The sequence below is a fragment of the Macaca mulatta genome, chromosome 5, assembly GCF_049350105.2.
Source record: "Macaca mulatta isolate MMU2019108-1 chromosome 5, T2T-MMU8v2.0, whole genome shotgun sequence".
NCBI lineage: Eukaryota > Metazoa > Chordata > Mammalia > Primates > Cercopithecidae > Macaca > Macaca mulatta.
Window position 1 is genome coordinate 48,998,876 of NC_133410.1, and position 19,104 is coordinate 49,017,979.

Here is a 19,104-nt window from a genome sequence, read left to right on the forward strand (position 1 = left end):
CCATGTTGTTTTTTTTTTCCACTCTGCACTTTACTCATTGTGTTGTCCATGTTGCATTGCTATAAAGGAATACTTCAGGCTGGATAATTTATAAAGAAAACATGTTTATTTGGCTTAACACTTCTACAAGCTGTACAAGCATGGCACCAGCATCTGCTTGGCTTCTGATGAGGCCTTAGAAAGCTTTAACTCGTGGCAAAAGATGAAGGGGTGCAGGCTTGTCACATGGTAAGAAAAGGCGCTCTTGTGTGAACTGATAGAGTGAGGACTCATTACCGCCAGGACGACACCAAGCCATTCATGAGGGTCCCACTTCCATGACCCAAACACCTCCCATAAGGCCGCCCCTCCAACAATGGGGATCACATTGCAACATGAGCTGTGTAGGGGACACACATGCAAACCATGTCACTCATATTGTTTTTGCCTGCCAAAATGCCCCTCTTCCTTTTACTTGCTTAACCTTTATCCTAATAAATCCTGTGTGTTATCCCATTTATCTGGATGTTTATAATAGTCAAACATAGGAAGCTTTCTTTGACTCTTTTGCTAGCTCAGGCTTGGTTGGATACCCTTCCTCTATACTTTCATGATGCCTTATATATATCACTCCGTATTATGTCATAATTACTTGTTCCAATATCTTTCTTTTGTCCTAGATTTTGAGCTCCTTATAGGCAAACTGTGTCTTATCCCTATCTCATTGCCTTACACAGGTCCAGTTGCATAATAGATAACCAATAAACCTTTGAATGAAGGCATGATTGGTTGAATAAACAAGGGAATGAATGACGTGAATGTGTTATGAATATCACCTTTTTAAAGGATGTTCTTTTGTCTGTTACATTAGATCTTGGTATAAAACCTTTGAGGTCTTACGCTCTAAGTAGTCACTAGAAATTGGAGTATAATCAAAACAGTTCTGTTCAAATGTGTGCCCTAATTAATACTGAATGACAATACATTAAGAAAAGATCATGTAACTATAAAAGTACCCCAGATATGAAGGAAGCACAAGAGAGGCTTCTACGGACTGGGAAGCATTCTGTTTCTTGGTCTGGATGCTGGTCACACCAAATTTTTAGCATTTGAAAATTAATCCAGCCATACACTTAGGAAATAAGCATTTGTGTGTGTGTGTGTGTGTGTGTGTGTGTATGTGTGTATATATAATATATGTATGTATGTGTGTATATATGCATAAATATACTGCAGTAGAGAAACTTTTAAAGTATATCAGGATTGATCAGATGTAGCAATGAAAACTGACTTATATTTAGATATTTTAGAAAGCTTACTACAATGCTTTCATTTTTAAAACTTATAATCTCATGAGTACAGTTTTTGCTGTAGTTGCTTTAAGTTTTAATAGTGCGGGAAGTGTATTCAAACTGACATTTGTTTAACTCTGATTTAATTGCTGATTTTTGTCTTGACTCATGTTGAACTAAGTTTAAGCAAGAAAGAGTTTTTACAAAGAATTAGATACTGCCCTTTGGAGAGAAAACAATACTTACTTTGAGAGATTTAGCAATGCTCCTTCCTATGAGGAAAACACAACTTCTGCCAAGCTTGGCTTTTTGCAACAGTACAATAGTCTCCAGGGAGCAGAATCCAGGTGGGGAATGAATAGAAACAAATTCTACAGTTCCATTTCCAGGGGATATGATGGAAAAAGAAGGTAAACTGTGTGGAAGAGAAAGCAACCAATAATTCCTAACCTGATTATGTACATTATCTCACTTAATTCTCACAAGTCAATTAGAAATTTACAAATGAAGACATGGAGACTCAGAGAAATTAAGAAACTTGACCCAGTCTACAAAGTGGCAGAACTGGAAATTTACCCTGAGTTAGCAGGCCCTGCAATTTTCACTCTGTGTCATCTTGCCTCACATAGAACACAATCCTATTCTAATCTCCTTACATGTATGCCTCAATTCCCCTTCCTGCCAAGCTTGCTGTGTCTGTCTCCCTTCATGAGGGCAGGAGCCTTATCTAATGTTCTTCACTTTTAGAAGCTAGCGCATATGTGCCTGGCCTACAGAAAGTACACCCAGAATATTGAGAGAGATGGGATTGGCAGATGAGTGGATGGGTATGAAGGAATTGTTTAGTTTTACTCTAGTCAGGTGCAAATCAGACTGTAATCTAAGCTTATTCTTCGGAATATGTTTAAACTCTGATTTAATATGCTTAGCTCTAGGGATGCCATAATAGTCTAACAAAAATTGATCTTTACAAAATACCTGTATTAATGAATGTTTATGGGCTTCTTTATAGATCCAACACATGTACCGTTGTGCTCGAGTCCAGGGCCTAGATACCAGTGAGGGGCTCCTTCTTTTTGGTAAAGAGCATTTTTATGTGATTGATGGATTTACCATGACAGCAACCAGGGAAATAAGAGATATTGAAACCTTACCTCCAAAGTAAGTAAATGAATGAAGAGACACAATGTATGACTGTCTTTAGAAGACAGAAAGTATATTTGCATAGTTTTCTTTTTTAATCAAAAAATTGTGTTCTAGGTAATGTTCTCTCTCAGTTTGTGTGTATTCATCATTACATACTCACAAAGATGATATTCAGTTATTTTAAGGTAATAATGAAAATGTTTGGCTTCTTTATTAAGATGAAAGCTAAATAACATTTATTTCTGTGAATTCTGAGTTATTTATATTATAATCTATATATTTATAAATTTATTCTGAATTTATAAATCGTCCTTTTAAAAAATATAGCAGATATACAATTGTAGAGAAAATGCAGGTAACTGCACAATACTCCTAAAAATGAAAGAGCATCATCAGGTACTGAGTACCCTAGAAACAGCATGACTAAAGCATTAGCAGAGATTTACTGACTGAGTTGTAGGCATCTTCCTTTTCTTCTGCTGTCCTGTGATGAAACTAATAGTGAGTAGTGGAAAACTCGGGAGAGAGACCAAGCTAGAAAAAGGATAAGAAGCTTAGGGCTTAGAAGATCAACAGGCTGGCTGCTTCTCTTCTTTAACATTTTCCTAGCACCCTTGAATACAGACATTGTTTCTATAGTTCATTCCTAGGAGATATTTCAAATAATTACTTTCAGCAACAGTCAGGGTCACATTAAGACTTTTATGGGTCCTTTTTCCATACAAAAATATTTAAACTTATATGTTGTGACTAATGGTATAAATATAATCACATATGAAAACATTTTTTTCTACCTTTTTCTACCTAAAAGTTGATTTTTTTTTTCTGATTTTTAAAATAAATTAAGACATTTTCTTGGTCCCCAGAAAGTATGTGAGCTGAAGCACTGTGCTAACCATGTCTGGTGAATAACTTGGTCCTGACAGTAATAGGGGAGTTTTTAAAATTGCATTCATCAAAGGGGGTTCCTTGTATCTCAGGTAGCTAACAAATTTTTCTTTTAAACGTATTTTTTAACTGAAAATTCTGATATATATTATTCCTCCATCCTGTTCATGTGTTTAAAATTAGCTCACCCTTTGTGGAACAGTAAATTTATCTCTTGCTGTGTTTTTGTTTATTTGCTTTTTCTCTTGGCTGCCTGTAGTATGCATGAGCCAATTATCCCTAGAGGAGCCAGGCAAGGTCCTAGTCAACTCAAGAGAACATGCAGCATTTTTGCATATGAAGATATCAAGGAAGTTCATAAAAGGAGATATCTCCTGCAGGTGAGTCAATTTAGTAGTACTGTTTTGTCCTGTTTCTTTATTCTGAAAATGTATTATTTAAAAATTGGTATGTGCCATGGAAACCCTCAATAGGATCTGCACTTATTTATTTATTTATTTATTTATTTATTTATTGAGACGGAGTCTTGCTCTGTCACCCAGGCTGGAGTGCAGTGGCGTGATCTAGGCTCACTGCAAGCTCCACCTCCCGGGTTTACGCCATTCTTCTGTCTCAGCCTCCTGAGTAGCTGGGACTACAGGTGCCCGCCACCACACCCGGCTAATTGTTTCGTATTTTTTAGTAGAGACGGGGTTTCACCATGTTAGCCAGGTTGGTCTTGATCTCCTGACATCGTGATCCACCCACCTCAGCCTCCCAAAGTGCTGGGATTACAGGCATGAGCCACCGTGTCCAGCCAGGATCTGCATTTAGAATAATCCTTAGATTTGGTTATAGACAGACTCAGGTCACCTCAGGTCACGTGGATGCATAATTTTGTACAATGCATTTCTCTTGTTTAAACACAACCTAAAATTTGAGTGATTATCTTTGTTATCCATCTTTCCCTGTAGCTATCCAAATTAACATTTTAGTTTTCTTCTAATATAAAAATTACATCCTTACTATAATTTTATAAAATTATAATTGTATAATAATTATTTTTATTCTGTTATTAAAGACTTTAGAAATAAATTGAGCAGAATAAGAAATATCTGTTTATTTTGTAGCTTAATCTTCAGGGAATTCATGACTTTAAAAGTGTTAGCAGATTAACTTCTTGAACATTGTAGAAATTCATAGTGGAAAAGTTAATATATAATCTTATTGTGAACTTCTGTTTTTTCTTAATGTTTTTCTCTCTGATCATTTCAGCCTATTGCTGTGGAAGTTTTCTCTGGAGATGGACGGAATTACCTCCTTGCTTTTCAGAAAGGAATTAGAAACAAAGTCTATCAAAGGTCTTGTTTGTTAGGAACACTTTGTCTACTACTGTGGGAAGAGATGGGAGGGGGAATCTTTTCTCAGTTATGCTAGTTTTTAAAAATCTAGAATTTAGATCATTGAGCCAACATCTTTGAAGAAAATAATTTGTATTATTGTTGCCAGCCTCTTGAAACAATTGTTCTTCTAACTTTTAAAATAATGCAATTCTATTGTGACATACCATTTTTCCTCCTGCTAACTTATAGTAGAAATCATCAAAAACTACTTTTATCACTAAGTCCTGTGTCTCTACATACAAAGGATGATGAAACTGTAGCTTTAAAAATAAAACTTCAGTTTCTTTTTTTTTTTTCTTGAGACAGAGTCTCGTTCTGTCACCCAGGCTAGAGTGCAGTGGCCTGATCTTGGCTCACTTAAAACTCCGCCTCCCAGGTTTACGCCATTCTCCTGCCTCAGCCTCCCGAGTAGCTGGGACTACAGGCTCCCGCTACCATGCCCGGCTTATTTTTTTGTATTTTTAGTAGAGACGGGGTTTCACCATGTTAGCCAGGATGGTCTCAATCTCCTGACCTCGTGATCCGCCCGCCTCGGCCTCCCAAAGTGCTGGGATTACAGGCATGAGCCACCGTGCCTGGCCAAAAATAAACCTTTACTTTCAAAATAAGGTTTCTTTGTATTTACCAAAATGAAGCCAATGCAGTTTCTTGCTATTGAAAGCAAGGACTGAGTTCCCTTAGAAATTTAATTTACGTGGGACTTTTCTCTGGCCATGGAAGGGATGTTGGATACCTTCATCCTTGAAAAAGTAGTATAGCTAAATAAGGCAGATAGTCTAATTTAAGCATATTTTTATCTTTAATAAACTATATTTAAAATTTCCTTTTAAGCGAAAAACAGGCCAAGCTATGCAATGGCTCACGTTCATATCCTCAGCACTTTGGGAGGCCAACGAGGGAGGATCACTTGGGTCTAGACTTCAAGACCAGCCTGGGCAACATAGTGAGACCCTGTCTCTATAAAAAAATAAAATAATTAGCCGGGCATTGTGGCGCATGCCTGTAATTGGAGGTTGAGGTGGGAGGATTGCTTAAGCCCGGGAGGTCAAGGTTGCAGTAAGCCATGATCACACCACTGCACTCTAGCCTGAGTGAGCAAGGCACTGTTTCAAAAAATAATAATTTTTGCTCTGTCACCAGGCTGGAGTGCAGTGGCATGATCTTGCCTCACTGCAGCCTCCGCCCGCCAGGTTTAAGCAGTTTTCCTGCCTCATCCTCCCAAGTAGCTGGGATTTCAAGCATGTACCACCACACCCAGCTAATTTTTGTGGTTTTAGTAGAGATGGAGTTTCATTCACTATGTTGGCCAGGATGGTCTCAATCTCCTGACCTCATGATCTGCCCACCTTGGCCTCCCAAAGTGCTGAGATTACAGGCATGAGCCACCGCACTCAGCCTATAAATTTTTTTAAAAAGGAAAAGCAACACGTATCTCTGGTATTTAAAGATCATTCTCTTGAATGTGTGAATAATAAGGCTATTCTGAACTAACCATGTAGATGAGAGGCATTCTCTTGCTCTTTGAAGGGTGATGTAGATCCTGGCAATCCCTCTATTATAGAAAATTTTTATATTTCAAATTATTTCCATGAGGAATAACTAAACCATCCAACATTGCTTCTCATTGCAGTACAGTAATATTACCTGTGAGCAGCTGGGAAATGAGGGTGGTTCAAATAAAGCACGTGTGGATATTGATTGGTAGCCCAAAACTCCTTTCACATATGGGAAGAGCTAAGTAAAGTGATTGAGATTCACTTTTACTTATCTGATTTTTTAATTTCTAAAGGTGCTATTGTTTTTAGTGCTAAGAAATTATTTCCTATTCAGAGAAGTCCAAAATAATAGATTTTGTTATGGGCATTTATATTTGGCTCTGGATGTCATCATATTTTTTTTATAACCCAAAGAGTATTCTAATTATTATATATTCCTTTTGCCTGCCATTCAGTGGGTTATGGGAGGGTAGATGCAACTATGAACATCTAAACAAATCATCCTTTCTAAAGCTTCCCATTAGATCCTGACTGAGACTTCATTTTCAATTTTATGCTGTTTTAAATTTTTCAGGTTTTTGGCTGTAGTGCCGTCTCTAACGGACAGTTCAGAATCCGTATCTGGACAACGACCAAACACGAGTGTGGAGCAGGGGTAGGTGGTTTGTTCCTTGAGTATTACAGATTAGTAGTGAAGTTGGGATGATTCATATCTGGACAGTATTATTTAACATTTTAAATGAGTGTTTTTCCCCTGGTGGTTGCAAACTTTTTTAAAGGAAGAAAAGAAAAAGGTATGCATAATCACTATGTCAAATCACTGCTCACATTTTGATCAATTACCTTCTGTTCTTTAAAGCATGAGTACATTGTTGTGTACATAACTGAGTTTATACTCTAAATACAAGTTTTTATCCTGCTTCTTCTATTCAGTGTTATATTTAAATATTACCTCTTGTCTTTAAAAAACTATTCAGAAACATAACTATCATTTGCTACCTATTCATCACATATATAAAACATCATGTAATTTTTGGATATTTCATCTTTGTCAGGTTTTTGCTTTTTTTAAATTATTGTTATTATTATTATTTTGAGATGAAGTCTCACTCTGTCACCCAGGCTGGAGTGCAATGGCACGTCTTGGCTCACTGCAACCTCCGCCTCCTGTGTCCATGAGATTCTCCTGCCTCAGCCTCCCAAGTAGCTGGGATTACAGGTGCCTGCCACCACACCTGGCTAATTTTTGTATTTTTAGTAGAGACGGGGTTTTGCCACGTTGGTCAGGCTGGTCTCAAACTCCTGACCTCAGGTGATCTGCCCGCTTCGGCCTCCCAAAGTGCTGGGATTACAGATGTGAGCCACCGCGCCTGGTGTTTATCAGGTTTTCTTATCATAAGACTGGAAATGTGATTCTTCGTTATTATTTTTTTTATTTTTTTATTTTTTTATTTTGAGACAGAGTTTCCCTCTGTTACCCAGGCTGGCGTGCAATGGGGTGATCTTGGCTCACTGCAACCTCTGCCTCCTGGGCTCAAGCGATTCTCAGCATCAGGCTGAGCAGTTCTCAGCCTCCCGAGTAGCTGGGATTACAAGTATGTGCTACCATGCCTGGCTAATTTTTGTATTTTTAGTAGAGAAGGGGTTTTGCCATGTTGGCCAGGGTGGTCTCAAACTCCTGGCCTTAAGGGATCCACCCATCTTGGCCCACCAAAGTTCTGGGATTACAGGCATGAGCCACCACGCCCGGCTATGATTCTTCATTATTTTATTGTGGTAGAGTCCCCTTAATAAAACAAAGAGTAGGAATTTTAAGGCTCTTGATACACAAAACCAACTTGATATTCATAAAAACTATACAAGTTTATATTGTACTATTAGTGGATAAGTTTGTCTCAATGGATACTTGCTAACTTTGTGTATTATCATTATTATTATTATTATTATTATTATTATTATTATTATTACTGGGACGGAGTTTTGCTCTGTTGCCCAGGCTGAAGTGTAATGGCATGATCTCAGTTCACTGCAGCCTCCGCCTCCCGGGTTCAAGCAATTCTTCTGCCTCAGTCTCCCAAGTAGCTGGGACTACAGGTGTGCGCCACCATGCCCGGCTAATTTTTGTATTTTTAGTAGTGATGGGGTTTTACCATATTGGCCAGGCTGCTCTCGAACTCCCTACCTTGTGATCCACCCACCTCGGCCTCCCAAAGTGCTGGGATTACAGGCGTGAGCCACCACACCTGGCCTGTATATTAATTTTTTTATTTTATTGATTTTATAAAATGTTTTCTCATTTTTTAAATGTATATTTCTTTGATTATTAGTAAGCATGAGCTCTGTGTATGTTTATTAGCCATTTAGAATCATTATTTGTAAATTGTCCATATCTTTTGCCTATTTTTCCTTTGAGATCTTATTAATTTGTGTAGGATTTTTCTACCATAAGTTATTACTCCTTTGCTTGTCGTATTTGTTGCAGATTTCCCAGTTTTCCTCTAAATTTTGCTTTTTGACATTTACGTTTAAACCTCTGTTTTTGTGTATTCTGAACTGTCAGTGATTCCTTTATGCTCTTTATAGCCGCATTTCATGTTAGCGATGCCTTCTAGATGACATAGCCATTTCAAGAATCCATAGACCCAGCTCCATTTACATCACTCAATAAGTGGTAGCCTTTTATAATCCACTGGAAAGAAGCAGTGCTTTGGGGCTGTAAATTAATTATTAGAGCATGCAAGAAAATGACTTTTGAAAGTTCTAGAGATTATGTAATTTGTAAATAAAATTTGATTCCAATCTGTGTGCCTCTATATATGTTGTGTATTTCTCTTTAAGTTTTGTTGTTATTTTTTTATAGCCAAGCCTTAGCAAATACAATGCTAAATACATGCTTTTGTTAACCCCAGAAACATGTTCTGCTCCTAATCATTTGTGTTGTTGTTAACATAAATACAGGAAGTGAAAAATTTCCTTAAAAACATAATGAGCCTTTTTTCTACTTGTAAGCAAATTGTTACTGCTTCCTAGATAATCTTAAACTTGCTATTTCTTTGTTCTTGCTACTTCCTGTGCTGAGTTGGCAGTTGTTAAAGAACTTTTAAGAGCTCAGAGGCAAGAAACAGAAATTCTTTTCCAACTTTAGTCTTCCATTTCAGTTGTTCCCTTTCTTACGATGTTGAAGAGTGATCATGGCTATTTTTCCAAAGAGAGTATCTTGTGCATTCAGTTTGCCTAATGGAAAGACTATCTCAAAGTGGAAAATAGTACCATCGAGCTGGATGTGTTTAGGACCTAAGGTTTACAAATGTATTAATTTCCTTTCAGAAAAGAAAACATATAAACACTTTCTCCTGGTTCCATGACCAATTATTAATTATCAATATTATAAAGCTGATAAACCTTAAATAGGATTTTATAACATTTTAAGGAAGTCTGCTGTCCCCAAAAAAGTAATGCTTAAATTTCAAATGGCCTGGACACCAGTGACTTTCCTGTTATACAATATTCATATTTTCATTCACTTATTTAATGTATTATGTATGTACTGTGTATAGAGTATTATATAATATTTCAGTTATTCTAATTAAGTATCCTTGGATCTGTTTGCTTAGTGATTATAGTAAAAATAAGAAAGACTATGGTTAGAGTATGGCTTATGCCTCTAGTCCCAATAATTTGGGAGACCGAGTTAGGAGGATCATTTGAGGCCAGGATCTTGAGACCAACCTGGGCAACATACCAAGACCCCATCTCTACAAAAAATAAATTATAAAATAGTTTTAAAAAGAAAAAGAAGGCCAGGCACTGTGGCTCACGCCTGTAATCCTAGCACTTTGGGAGGCTGAGGTGAGAGGATCACCTGAGGTCAGGAGTTCGAGACCAGCCTGGGCAACATGGTGAAACCATGCCTCTACTAAAAATACAAAAATTAGCTGGGTGTGGTGGTGAGTGCATGTAATCACAGCTACCCAGGAGGCTGAGGCAGGAGAATCAGTAGAACCCAGGAGGCAGAGGCTGCAGTGAGCCGAGACCATGCCACTGCAATCCAGCCTGGGTGACAGAGCAAGACTCCATCTCAAAAAAAAAAAAAAGTTGAACTAGATCAGTGTTCTTCCAACTCTTTTGAATATGACCTAGAGTAAAAAATATATATTACATTCATCCCAAGACACATAAATGGAGTTATAAATACTCAAACAAAATTCACAAAAAAATACTTTCCCTCAAGGTATGTGATGCCTTCTGATGTCCTCTGTTTTCTTCAATTCAGTTCTATGTTACTTCATATTTCAAAACGCTGATCACAGCCCACTAAACTGATTTTATGACCCACTAATAGATCCTCCACAGTTTGAAAAATTCCTGGACCAGATGACTTAAATTTTTCAACTTTATAATTTTTCAGATTTAAAATTTTATTGCTTCTAATTTATTGTATTATGTATTGCTTTTAGATCTGGGTTGCTTAGCACTTTGGTTGGAGAGAAGTCTGTGACTCAGAGATGGGAGGTAAGTTTAATGAATATATGAGCTTCCTTAGAAGTTTGTAGTTAGAGTAGAAGTCATACAGTTAAAAGCACTTTAATTATCCATAAAATATATACCATAGAGAAAATATTTTATTTTCATTCTTTTTAGAAAAAAAAGTATTTCATTGTTCTGAAATCTGTTAAAAAGAATTTGTCCTTTACATCATTTTGCATATAAAATTTTAAAAGCTGAACATAGTGGAAATCATTGATTGCTCAAAAATGAATATTCATCTTTTTCCAGAGAGGTGAAATCAGCAACTTCCAATATTTGATGCATTTGAACACTTTGGCTGGCAGATCATATAATGATCTCATGCAGTATCCTGTCTTCCCCTGGATCCTTGCAGATTACGACTCAGAGGTAAATCTTAGTAGAACACATTTTCAAAAATAATTTTAAAATGCTACAATTGAAGCAGGGTGCAGTGGCTCATCCCTAAAATCCCAGTACTTTGGGAAGCCGAGGCAGGCAAATCACTTGAGCCCAGGATTTCAAGACCAGCCAGAGCAACATGGCAAAACCCTGTCTCCACTAAAACTGCAGAAATTAAGCCAGGTGTGGTGCCAAACCCCAGTTGTCCCAGCTACTCAGGAGGCTGAGGTGGGAGGATTGCTTTAGCCCAGGAGATGGAGGCTCCAGTGAGCCAAGATTGCGCCACTGCACTCCAGACTTGGTGACCTACCAAGCAAGACTGTGTCTCTGACAAGAAAAAAAAAAAAAAACTGCAGTTGCCTAAATGTTTTATTTGGTTTGTAGTTTAATGTTCTCAATAGGCACAGGCACTTAATTCAAATAGATGAGAAGCATTTAGCACAGACATATACAAAGTTTGGATAATTGACCAACTTATTGAGTACTGGCCATTAATTCATAATATCTATTCAGTTTTTTTAAGTGCTGATTAATTTGCATCTATTGGTGGATATCAGAATCCATCTGTGTACTTTGAAGTGTTTGTTAGGAAAACACAAAGTAACCCTTCTACAAAACATTACTGCCACATAAAAGAAATTTTTTATACTATTCCAGAAAGCCTTGGGAGAAGATTTCCAACAATTCAACATGTACCTGACAAGTCTCAAAATCAAGAGCAGATAGAAGCATATGAATGTTTTGATTCCTCTCTTCCTTTACCTCCTGTCTGATAGACATCTGATTATTTTGGAAATGAACCGTAGCAGGCAAAACAAAAGACACTTAGCCCTAGGTAAACAACCAAAAAGATTGTTTTTAAAATTCAGAAATTCATTAGACCTTCTTATTCACTAGAATCATGGCTGCTTATCCTTTCAGAAATTTTATACATCAATATATTAAAAAGGATAAAGCTTCTATCCTCAGAAAATTTTGGTCTAATGAAAGAATGAAAGGAAATCCACCCTTTATGCATGGACGTACGTTAGTGTATTTGATGTTTGAATCTATATATTTGCTTGTATAGTTAATTTGCATACCTAATGCATAATACATAAATAATAAAAGGAAAAGAAGAGATCAGGAGTAAAGATTGATAAGTGAAAATATTTTTTCTTTAAGTCCATCAAGGAAAGTTAGAAAGAAAGTGTAGATTTTTAAAGAGACAGAAGTCCAAAAGAAATGTGGTTTCCTGAGAAGGGAGTGGAGAACTTTGTCAACCCATATTTGAATATGTATCTTACATGAACATGACAGATCCCATTACTGAACCTTCAATTCTCTACCTCGTTCTCCCGATGCAATTCTGACCCTCACTGTGTATTCCCCATCTTAGGAAGTGGCACCATCATCCATGCTGTCTTACAGGCTGGAAATTATTTTCCTACTGTCCATGTCTGCTCAGTGGCCAAGGCATTTCTACCTTTGTCTCCATCAGTGTACCTAGTGTCTCATTTCAGGCCCTCTGCATCTTCTATTGGACTGTTGCAGCAGCCTCCTAACTGGGCTTAATGCTCTAGTCTCTCCTTCCTTCACTATGCCTTCTACACTGCAGCCAGTTTCAGGAACACTAATTGAGTCATCCCCCTGTTTAAAATCATTCAGTGACCAGGTGCTGTGACTTACACCTGTAACCCCAGAACTTTGGGAGGCCAGGGAGGGCAGATTGCTTGAGTCCAGGAGTTCAAGACCAGCCTGGGCAACACGGAAAACCCCATCTCTACAAAAAATACAAAAAAGTAGCCAGGCGTGGTGACAAGTATCTGTAGTCCCAGCTACTCAGGAGGCTGAAAGGGGAGGATCACTTGAGCTGGTGAGGTGGAGATTGCTGTGAGCTGAGAGTGTGCCTCTGTACTCTGGCCTGGGCAACAGAGCAAGAAGCTGTCTCAAAAAAAATAAAATAAAATAATGAAGTAAAAATAAATAAATAATAAAATTATTCAGTGAATCACCGTCATAATTTGGGAGAGTTGAAAATCCTCACTATAGCAACCTTTTCATTGTAGCTCCTGTGTATATATTCCTCATGTCCTCCCAGAACAGCTATCGTGGGGCACCCCAGATCCCTCTTCTGTAATTTAGTGGCTTTTCACACACAGCCTGACCTGCCCGGTGCCCATCGTGCATTTCTTCTCTCCACCAACTAACTCAACTGACCAACTCCACTTCATCCTTCAGGAAACACTCAAGTACCAGCCCTGTGATGTGGACCCTTCTGTTCTTTTTCTCCTTTGCCTTCTATTCCCACACTGCCCTATAGTTGTATAATATGGTACCTATGTTGGGTTTTTTTCCCACCATTTGAATCATGGAGCTTTCTTTTACAGCATAGTCCTGCAGTAATCATAGGGTCAAGGTCCTTGAGCACACAGACCATTTTATGTCTCTCTCAACTCTCAGCCAATAGGATGATGCCTGGCACTTTGTACATACTTTAACATTTGTTGAATTAACCAGAAAATATAAACGAGGTACTTTACATATAAACTTTGAGATAACAAATACGCTAACTTGACTTACATTCAGAAATGTAGATCAGTTTCTCCTGCCCAAGATTTTTAAAAATAAAAGTTTGGGCCGGGCACGGTGGCTCAAGCCTGTAATCCCAGCACTTTGGGAGGCCGAGACGGGCGGATCACGAGGTCAGGAGATCAAGACCATCCTGGCTAACACGGTGAAACCCCATCTCTACTAAAAAATACAAAAAAAAAAAACTAGCCGGGCGAGGTGGCGGGCGCCTGTAGTCCCCGCTACTGGGGAGGCTGAGGCAGGAAAATGGCGTAAACCCGGGAGGCGGAGCTTGCAGTGAGCTGAGATCCGGCCACTGCACTCCAGCCTGGGCGACAGAGCCAGACTCCCTCTCAAAAAAAAAAAAGTAAATAAATAAATAAATAAATAAATAAATAAAAGTTTGGCAAAACTGGTTATTCATGATGTCCTATAAAAAGGACACAAATATGCCACAGGCACATATTTCAAATTTCTACTTTCAAAATCCTCAGGGAGTAAATTTTAGTTTCCTTTTAAATATATGAATTAGGTCAACTCATCAACTTGTAAAGTAATCTCTGGTAAACTAGAAGAATCCATCTCATTGGAAAGTTACTTGATCTGGTGTAATGTTATCTTTTAGAGGTGAAAGAATTACTGAGTGTTCTAGTTTATATCAGTTCCAGATCACCTCTGAGAAGAAAATGCTCAGAAGTAACATTGGAGGGAGACAGGGTGGGGGTGGAGGGAGGGAGGACACAGAAGGGAGATCTGATCCTCCAATTATGTGAGTGATGAGGTTAACGATGAATTGGAGCTATTGTGTCCACAGTCTCCTGCTGGGTCCTTGCCAAGACTTGGAAGCATTTTCCCTCTTAATCTTCATCCCCTAAACCTAGATCCTTAGCGGCTTCCCCTGTGAAACACATAATTTCCAAAGCACTTATCTTCCAACTGTATCGGTTAACCAACTCCCATGTGCCTGTCTGTAAAGTGTGGATAAACAGTACATACATAACATTATTTTGGAGTCCAGTTATGCCAGCTTGACCCCATAGATACTAGTGTGTTTATAAATCATCATCGTCCACTGTAGCCACTGTATCTACGTTAGTGAGGCTAGTGTATAGTAACTTGAAATTGAGTTACATTTTGTATTTTAGGAGGTGGATCTTACTAATCCCAAGACGTTTAGAAACCTGGCTAAGCCAATGGGAGCACAAACAGATGAACGATTAGCTCAGTATAAGAAGCGATATAAAGACTGGGAGGATCCTAATGGTAAGGAACTTTTTCTGTCATTGGACCTTTTACCCAAGTTTCAAAAGTAAGTCATTATGTAGCGGTCTGACATTCTCACATCCTCCTTCAAATTTCTTATATATCATATCTATATACATTATATGTCCACACATATATGCAGATTATTATAGCAGAGGAATCAGGTTTGCATGCCAACTTGTGGCCATGCTTAGAAGGCATTTTAAATAGCTTATTAGAGTACTGGTGAAAAACTAAGTATTCCTGCTTTGCATAGGACAGAAATTTCTCATCATAATCTGCCTCTGTTCTAATCATATTTAGTCCAGGAACCACACTTTAATTTATTGTCTCTCTTTAATTTTATTGAGGCAATTTTTAGAACCCTTTTGCATTTAAAAAAATGACTATATTCTAAAACTATATAGTTTACTTGTCATTTATTATGTTTAATGTTTATTGTGTTTCTCCCTCAAAAAGACAAAACAAACAAAGGAGAAAGAAAGCCTAAGCTTTTTGTTCCCCCTCTCTGCCGAGGAGAATATGTAGTAAAAATACATAAAAAGTGCTTAATATTCATAAACAACGATTTAGAGAAATATGTAATTGCAAAGCCAGAACCTAATAAAAAAGTAACTATAAGTGCATATCCTGCTTTTGTGGAAGATGGTCTACTATTAAGGGTTAACTATTATAGTAAGCCTCAAAACATGAAATTGGTAGACATACTAAGTTTGTGGGAATAGGCCATTGAATTATACTTAATTTGGACTACTGTCAAATATAGAAGAGAGGGATAGTGGTGTCATCATGAAGTTTTCCTGCTGAAAATGCCAGTACTAACTGCGTTTAGTGTCACAGTTATCACATGGGCTATTATTTTCAAACATAAAGTAATACTGATTTTATTTTTCATATTTCTTCTTTTGGTTTCAATTATGCTTTAATTTTCTTAAACAGGAGAAACTCCCGCATACCACTATGGGACCCACTATTCATCTGCAATGATTGTGGCCTCATACCTTGTGAGGATGGAGCCTTTCACACAGATATTCTTAAGGCTACAGGTAAAACTTTAAATTGGAGGTTTTTCTATTTTATACTAGCCTCTTCTATCTAAAATGTCACCTTTTAAAATACCATTATCTTCCATTATAAGAAGCTCTGTGAAGTTTTAATGACAAAGTAATTACATAACTAAGCAGAATTTTGTTGGACCAAAACTGATAATGAACTACAATTTGCTTAGAACAAATAAGTGCCAGCATCCTTTAATCAAAAACATAAGTAGCATACATTTTTCAACCAGCCCTAACTGGTTGAATTAAACAATTTTTATTTTACAAAAACGTGATATATTCCAGCTCATTCTCTGTTTCCTCGATTATGATTGCTTTTCTGGACATTCTCTTTCATTTATTTAGCACATATTTAATAAATACCTACTGTGTGCCAGGCACTGTTCCAGGTAATTGGGAGGACTTCAATTAATAAAGAGAAAAGCCTTACCTGTGCAGTTTATGTATTTCAGTTGAAGGAGACAGCCAAATATCAAAAATAAGAAAACTGTAAGGTGTTTTAGAATGTGATAAAAGCTATCAGAAAGATATAGGTCCGGAAAGGGGGATGGGAGGTGGAGAGAACAGGAGGTTGGTCAGGGTGGGATGCAGTTTTAAGTAGAGTGATCAGAGTAGGTCTCCTGTGAAAAAAAGTCTAAAGGAGGTAAGGGTGTTGCTTCTGCAGATATCTGGAGATACATGTTCCAGGCAGAGGGAAGAGCTTGTGCAAGGGCTCTAAGGCAGGCTTGTATCTGACATGTTTGAGGAGCAGCCCAGTGGCCAGTGTGTCCAGAATAGAGTAAGTAAGGAGGAAAGTTAGTTGTAAGGGAAGAGGTCAACAAGGAAACAGGGGCTACATTGTATGGCAGGCCTTGGCAGCCATGGCATGGACTTTGGCATTTTCCCACAGTGAGCATCATAAGACAGGTACACCGTGTTCACTTAAAACACAGCAGCATGGGGGGCTTTACTGAAGAAGATGGGTAGTGTACCTGAGGCTGTGTAGTCAAAAATATCCCTTTTCTATTTTAATTTGCTTTATCAGTCTGTAACTGATCACCTTTTCTAATTCTCCATTTAATTCTCATTAGTATGAGAACTTGCATATCATGTTAATTTATGCAAAAAACATTCAAAACGTAATTTGAATGTTTCCAACTGTAGATGATGTACATTAGAATCTTTTCTTGTGATGGCATCATCAAACTATGGAAGAACTCATATTTCTTACTTCCTTGTCCTCTCTTTAAAATCTACTGTTTTTTGGATGACTTTTTAAAATCTTTACATTTGATTTTCAGTTTGATTATAAAACAAATGTGGAGAGAACCCTCTGTAAGGATTACTCCAAAGAGAAATAGATGTTTCATGTTTATTAAAAAATTTTGTGCATTTAATGTAGGATAATGAGAAATTGAAATGTCACCAAATATAGTTGGAGTTTTCAAGCTCTTGAACTTGATAGAAGCTGTCAGGTGGGAATGGTTCTGTAATAGAGAGGTGTCTTCTCATTCTGCCCACAGGGTGGCCACTTTGACCTGGCTGACCGGATGTTTCACAGTGTGCGCGAGGCCTGGTATTCAGCATCGAAGCACAACATGGCAGATGTAAAAGAACTTATTCCAGAGTTCTTTTATTTACCAGAATTCCTATTCAATTCCAACAACTTCGATCTAGGTACGTAGAGCTGTGGCACTGTCTTAGGAATGTCAGCCAGGAAAAGCCCAATAGAAATAAGTCACTTTTCTAAAGATTGTCTGCAGCACACATTAACAAGAAAAAAATTTCGTTATAGTTTCTTGCAGTCATTTGCTATAGTTGGGTGTGGTTACATGTCATTTTTGAGGTTACAAAAATTAGCTGGACGTGGTAGTGGGCACCTGTAATCCCAGCTACTCAGGAGGCTGAGGCAGGAAAATTGCTTGAACCTGGGAGGTGGAGGTTGCAGTGAGCCGAGATCGTGAACTGCACTCCAGCCTGGGCAACAGAGCGAGACTCCGTCTCTAAATAAATAAATATTGAGACAGATTACTTCCAACATTTAGAATTTTATTGTTTTGATGAAAACAAAGGTGAAGTGAAAATTTATTTGAAAAATATTACTATTGAAACCCATTAATAGCTAAGAGTGGTATATCTGAATTTTTCACATATTGTTTTAATCTCGTTTATTGCCTAATATATCCTTGGTTTATATGCTAATGTGTTTTAAAATTAGAACGTCAGAATAACTTTAAGTAAATCCCTTTTCTTTATCCCGTAAGGGCTCTATTTTCTAGAAAAACAGGACCAAATCAGCACTTACAAAAACAAGAAAAACTTCATCAGTGCTGTTTTTATATTATCTGGCTGTTAGAGGAAGTGGATTTGACTTTGGTTACAGTTTATTGGAACACAGTTTGCTGATCTGTGCTTCTGAGTATTTCTTTTAAAGCATATCAGAATTCCATTGTTTTCATGTTAGAGTATTCCTGCCAGATATTTGTTGTTTTATATTTTTTCATTCTTTGTATTTTCTACTGTTTTATAAGAGTTAGCACATAAATTATAACTGTACTACCTCCAGATTTTCATGAACAGAAAATACAGGGAAGTGTTTGTATCCTATATATATGGAAGATATTTCTATTTGAAGTTTGCTAAAGATAATTTTTGTATATTTAATTGTCCATCAGCAACTCTACCTTTGTGAAATGGGATCTAATGGGGAAGATAACAAGGCTCTCTCCAGAGCCCCAGGAAACGTCCTGAAATTGATTTTATTACCTCCAGTTATGCCTAGAGCTTACCCTTGAGCAGCTAAAGACACAACTTTAGGGCTTAGAATTAGAGAAAGTGATGGGTTTTCCCAAAAGAATAGAATAGATAGTCAACAAGGACAATCAACAAATACCTGCTATAGCCTTTGACTATGAATGCACATTAGCATTTTCTTTTTTTGAGACAGAGTCTTGCTCTGTCACCCAAGCTGGAGTGCAGTGGCATAATCTCTGCTCACCGCAGCCTCCACCTTACAGGTCCAAGCAATTCTCGTGCCTCAGCCTCCCAAGTAGCTGGGATTATATGCGCCACCATGCCTGGCTAATTCTTTTTCATATTTTTAGTAGAGACGGGGTTTCCCCATGTTGGCCAGGCTGGTCTTGAACTTCTGACCTCAAGTGGT

The 19,104-nt window shown here is 37.7% G+C and overlaps 1 protein-coding gene across 16 annotated transcripts in view; it reads left to right on the forward strand.

The window, feature by feature from the left end:
• WDFY3 (WD repeat and FYVE domain containing 3) overlaps positions 1–19,104 on the forward strand; it is a 308,235-nt gene that overhangs the window by 258,136 nt on the left and 30,995 nt on the right. For all 16 annotated transcript variants that reach the window (XM_015138363.3, XM_078002624.1, XM_078002623.1 and 13 more), the window contains 9 exons: positions 2,284–2,432; positions 3,565–3,685; positions 4,560–4,645; positions 6,758–6,838; positions 10,641–10,695; positions 10,960–11,079; positions 14,787–14,904; positions 15,844–15,950; positions 17,465–17,618. In XM_015138363.3, coding sequence (XP_014993849.2) covers positions 2,284–2,432; positions 3,565–3,685; positions 4,560–4,645; positions 6,758–6,838; positions 10,641–10,695; positions 10,960–11,079; positions 14,787–14,904; positions 15,844–15,950; positions 17,465–17,618 — 991 coding nt within the window. The remainder of the gene's footprint in view (positions 1–2,283; positions 2,433–3,564; positions 3,686–4,559; positions 4,646–6,757; positions 6,839–10,640; positions 10,696–10,959; positions 11,080–14,786; positions 14,905–15,843; positions 15,951–17,464; positions 17,619–19,104) is intronic.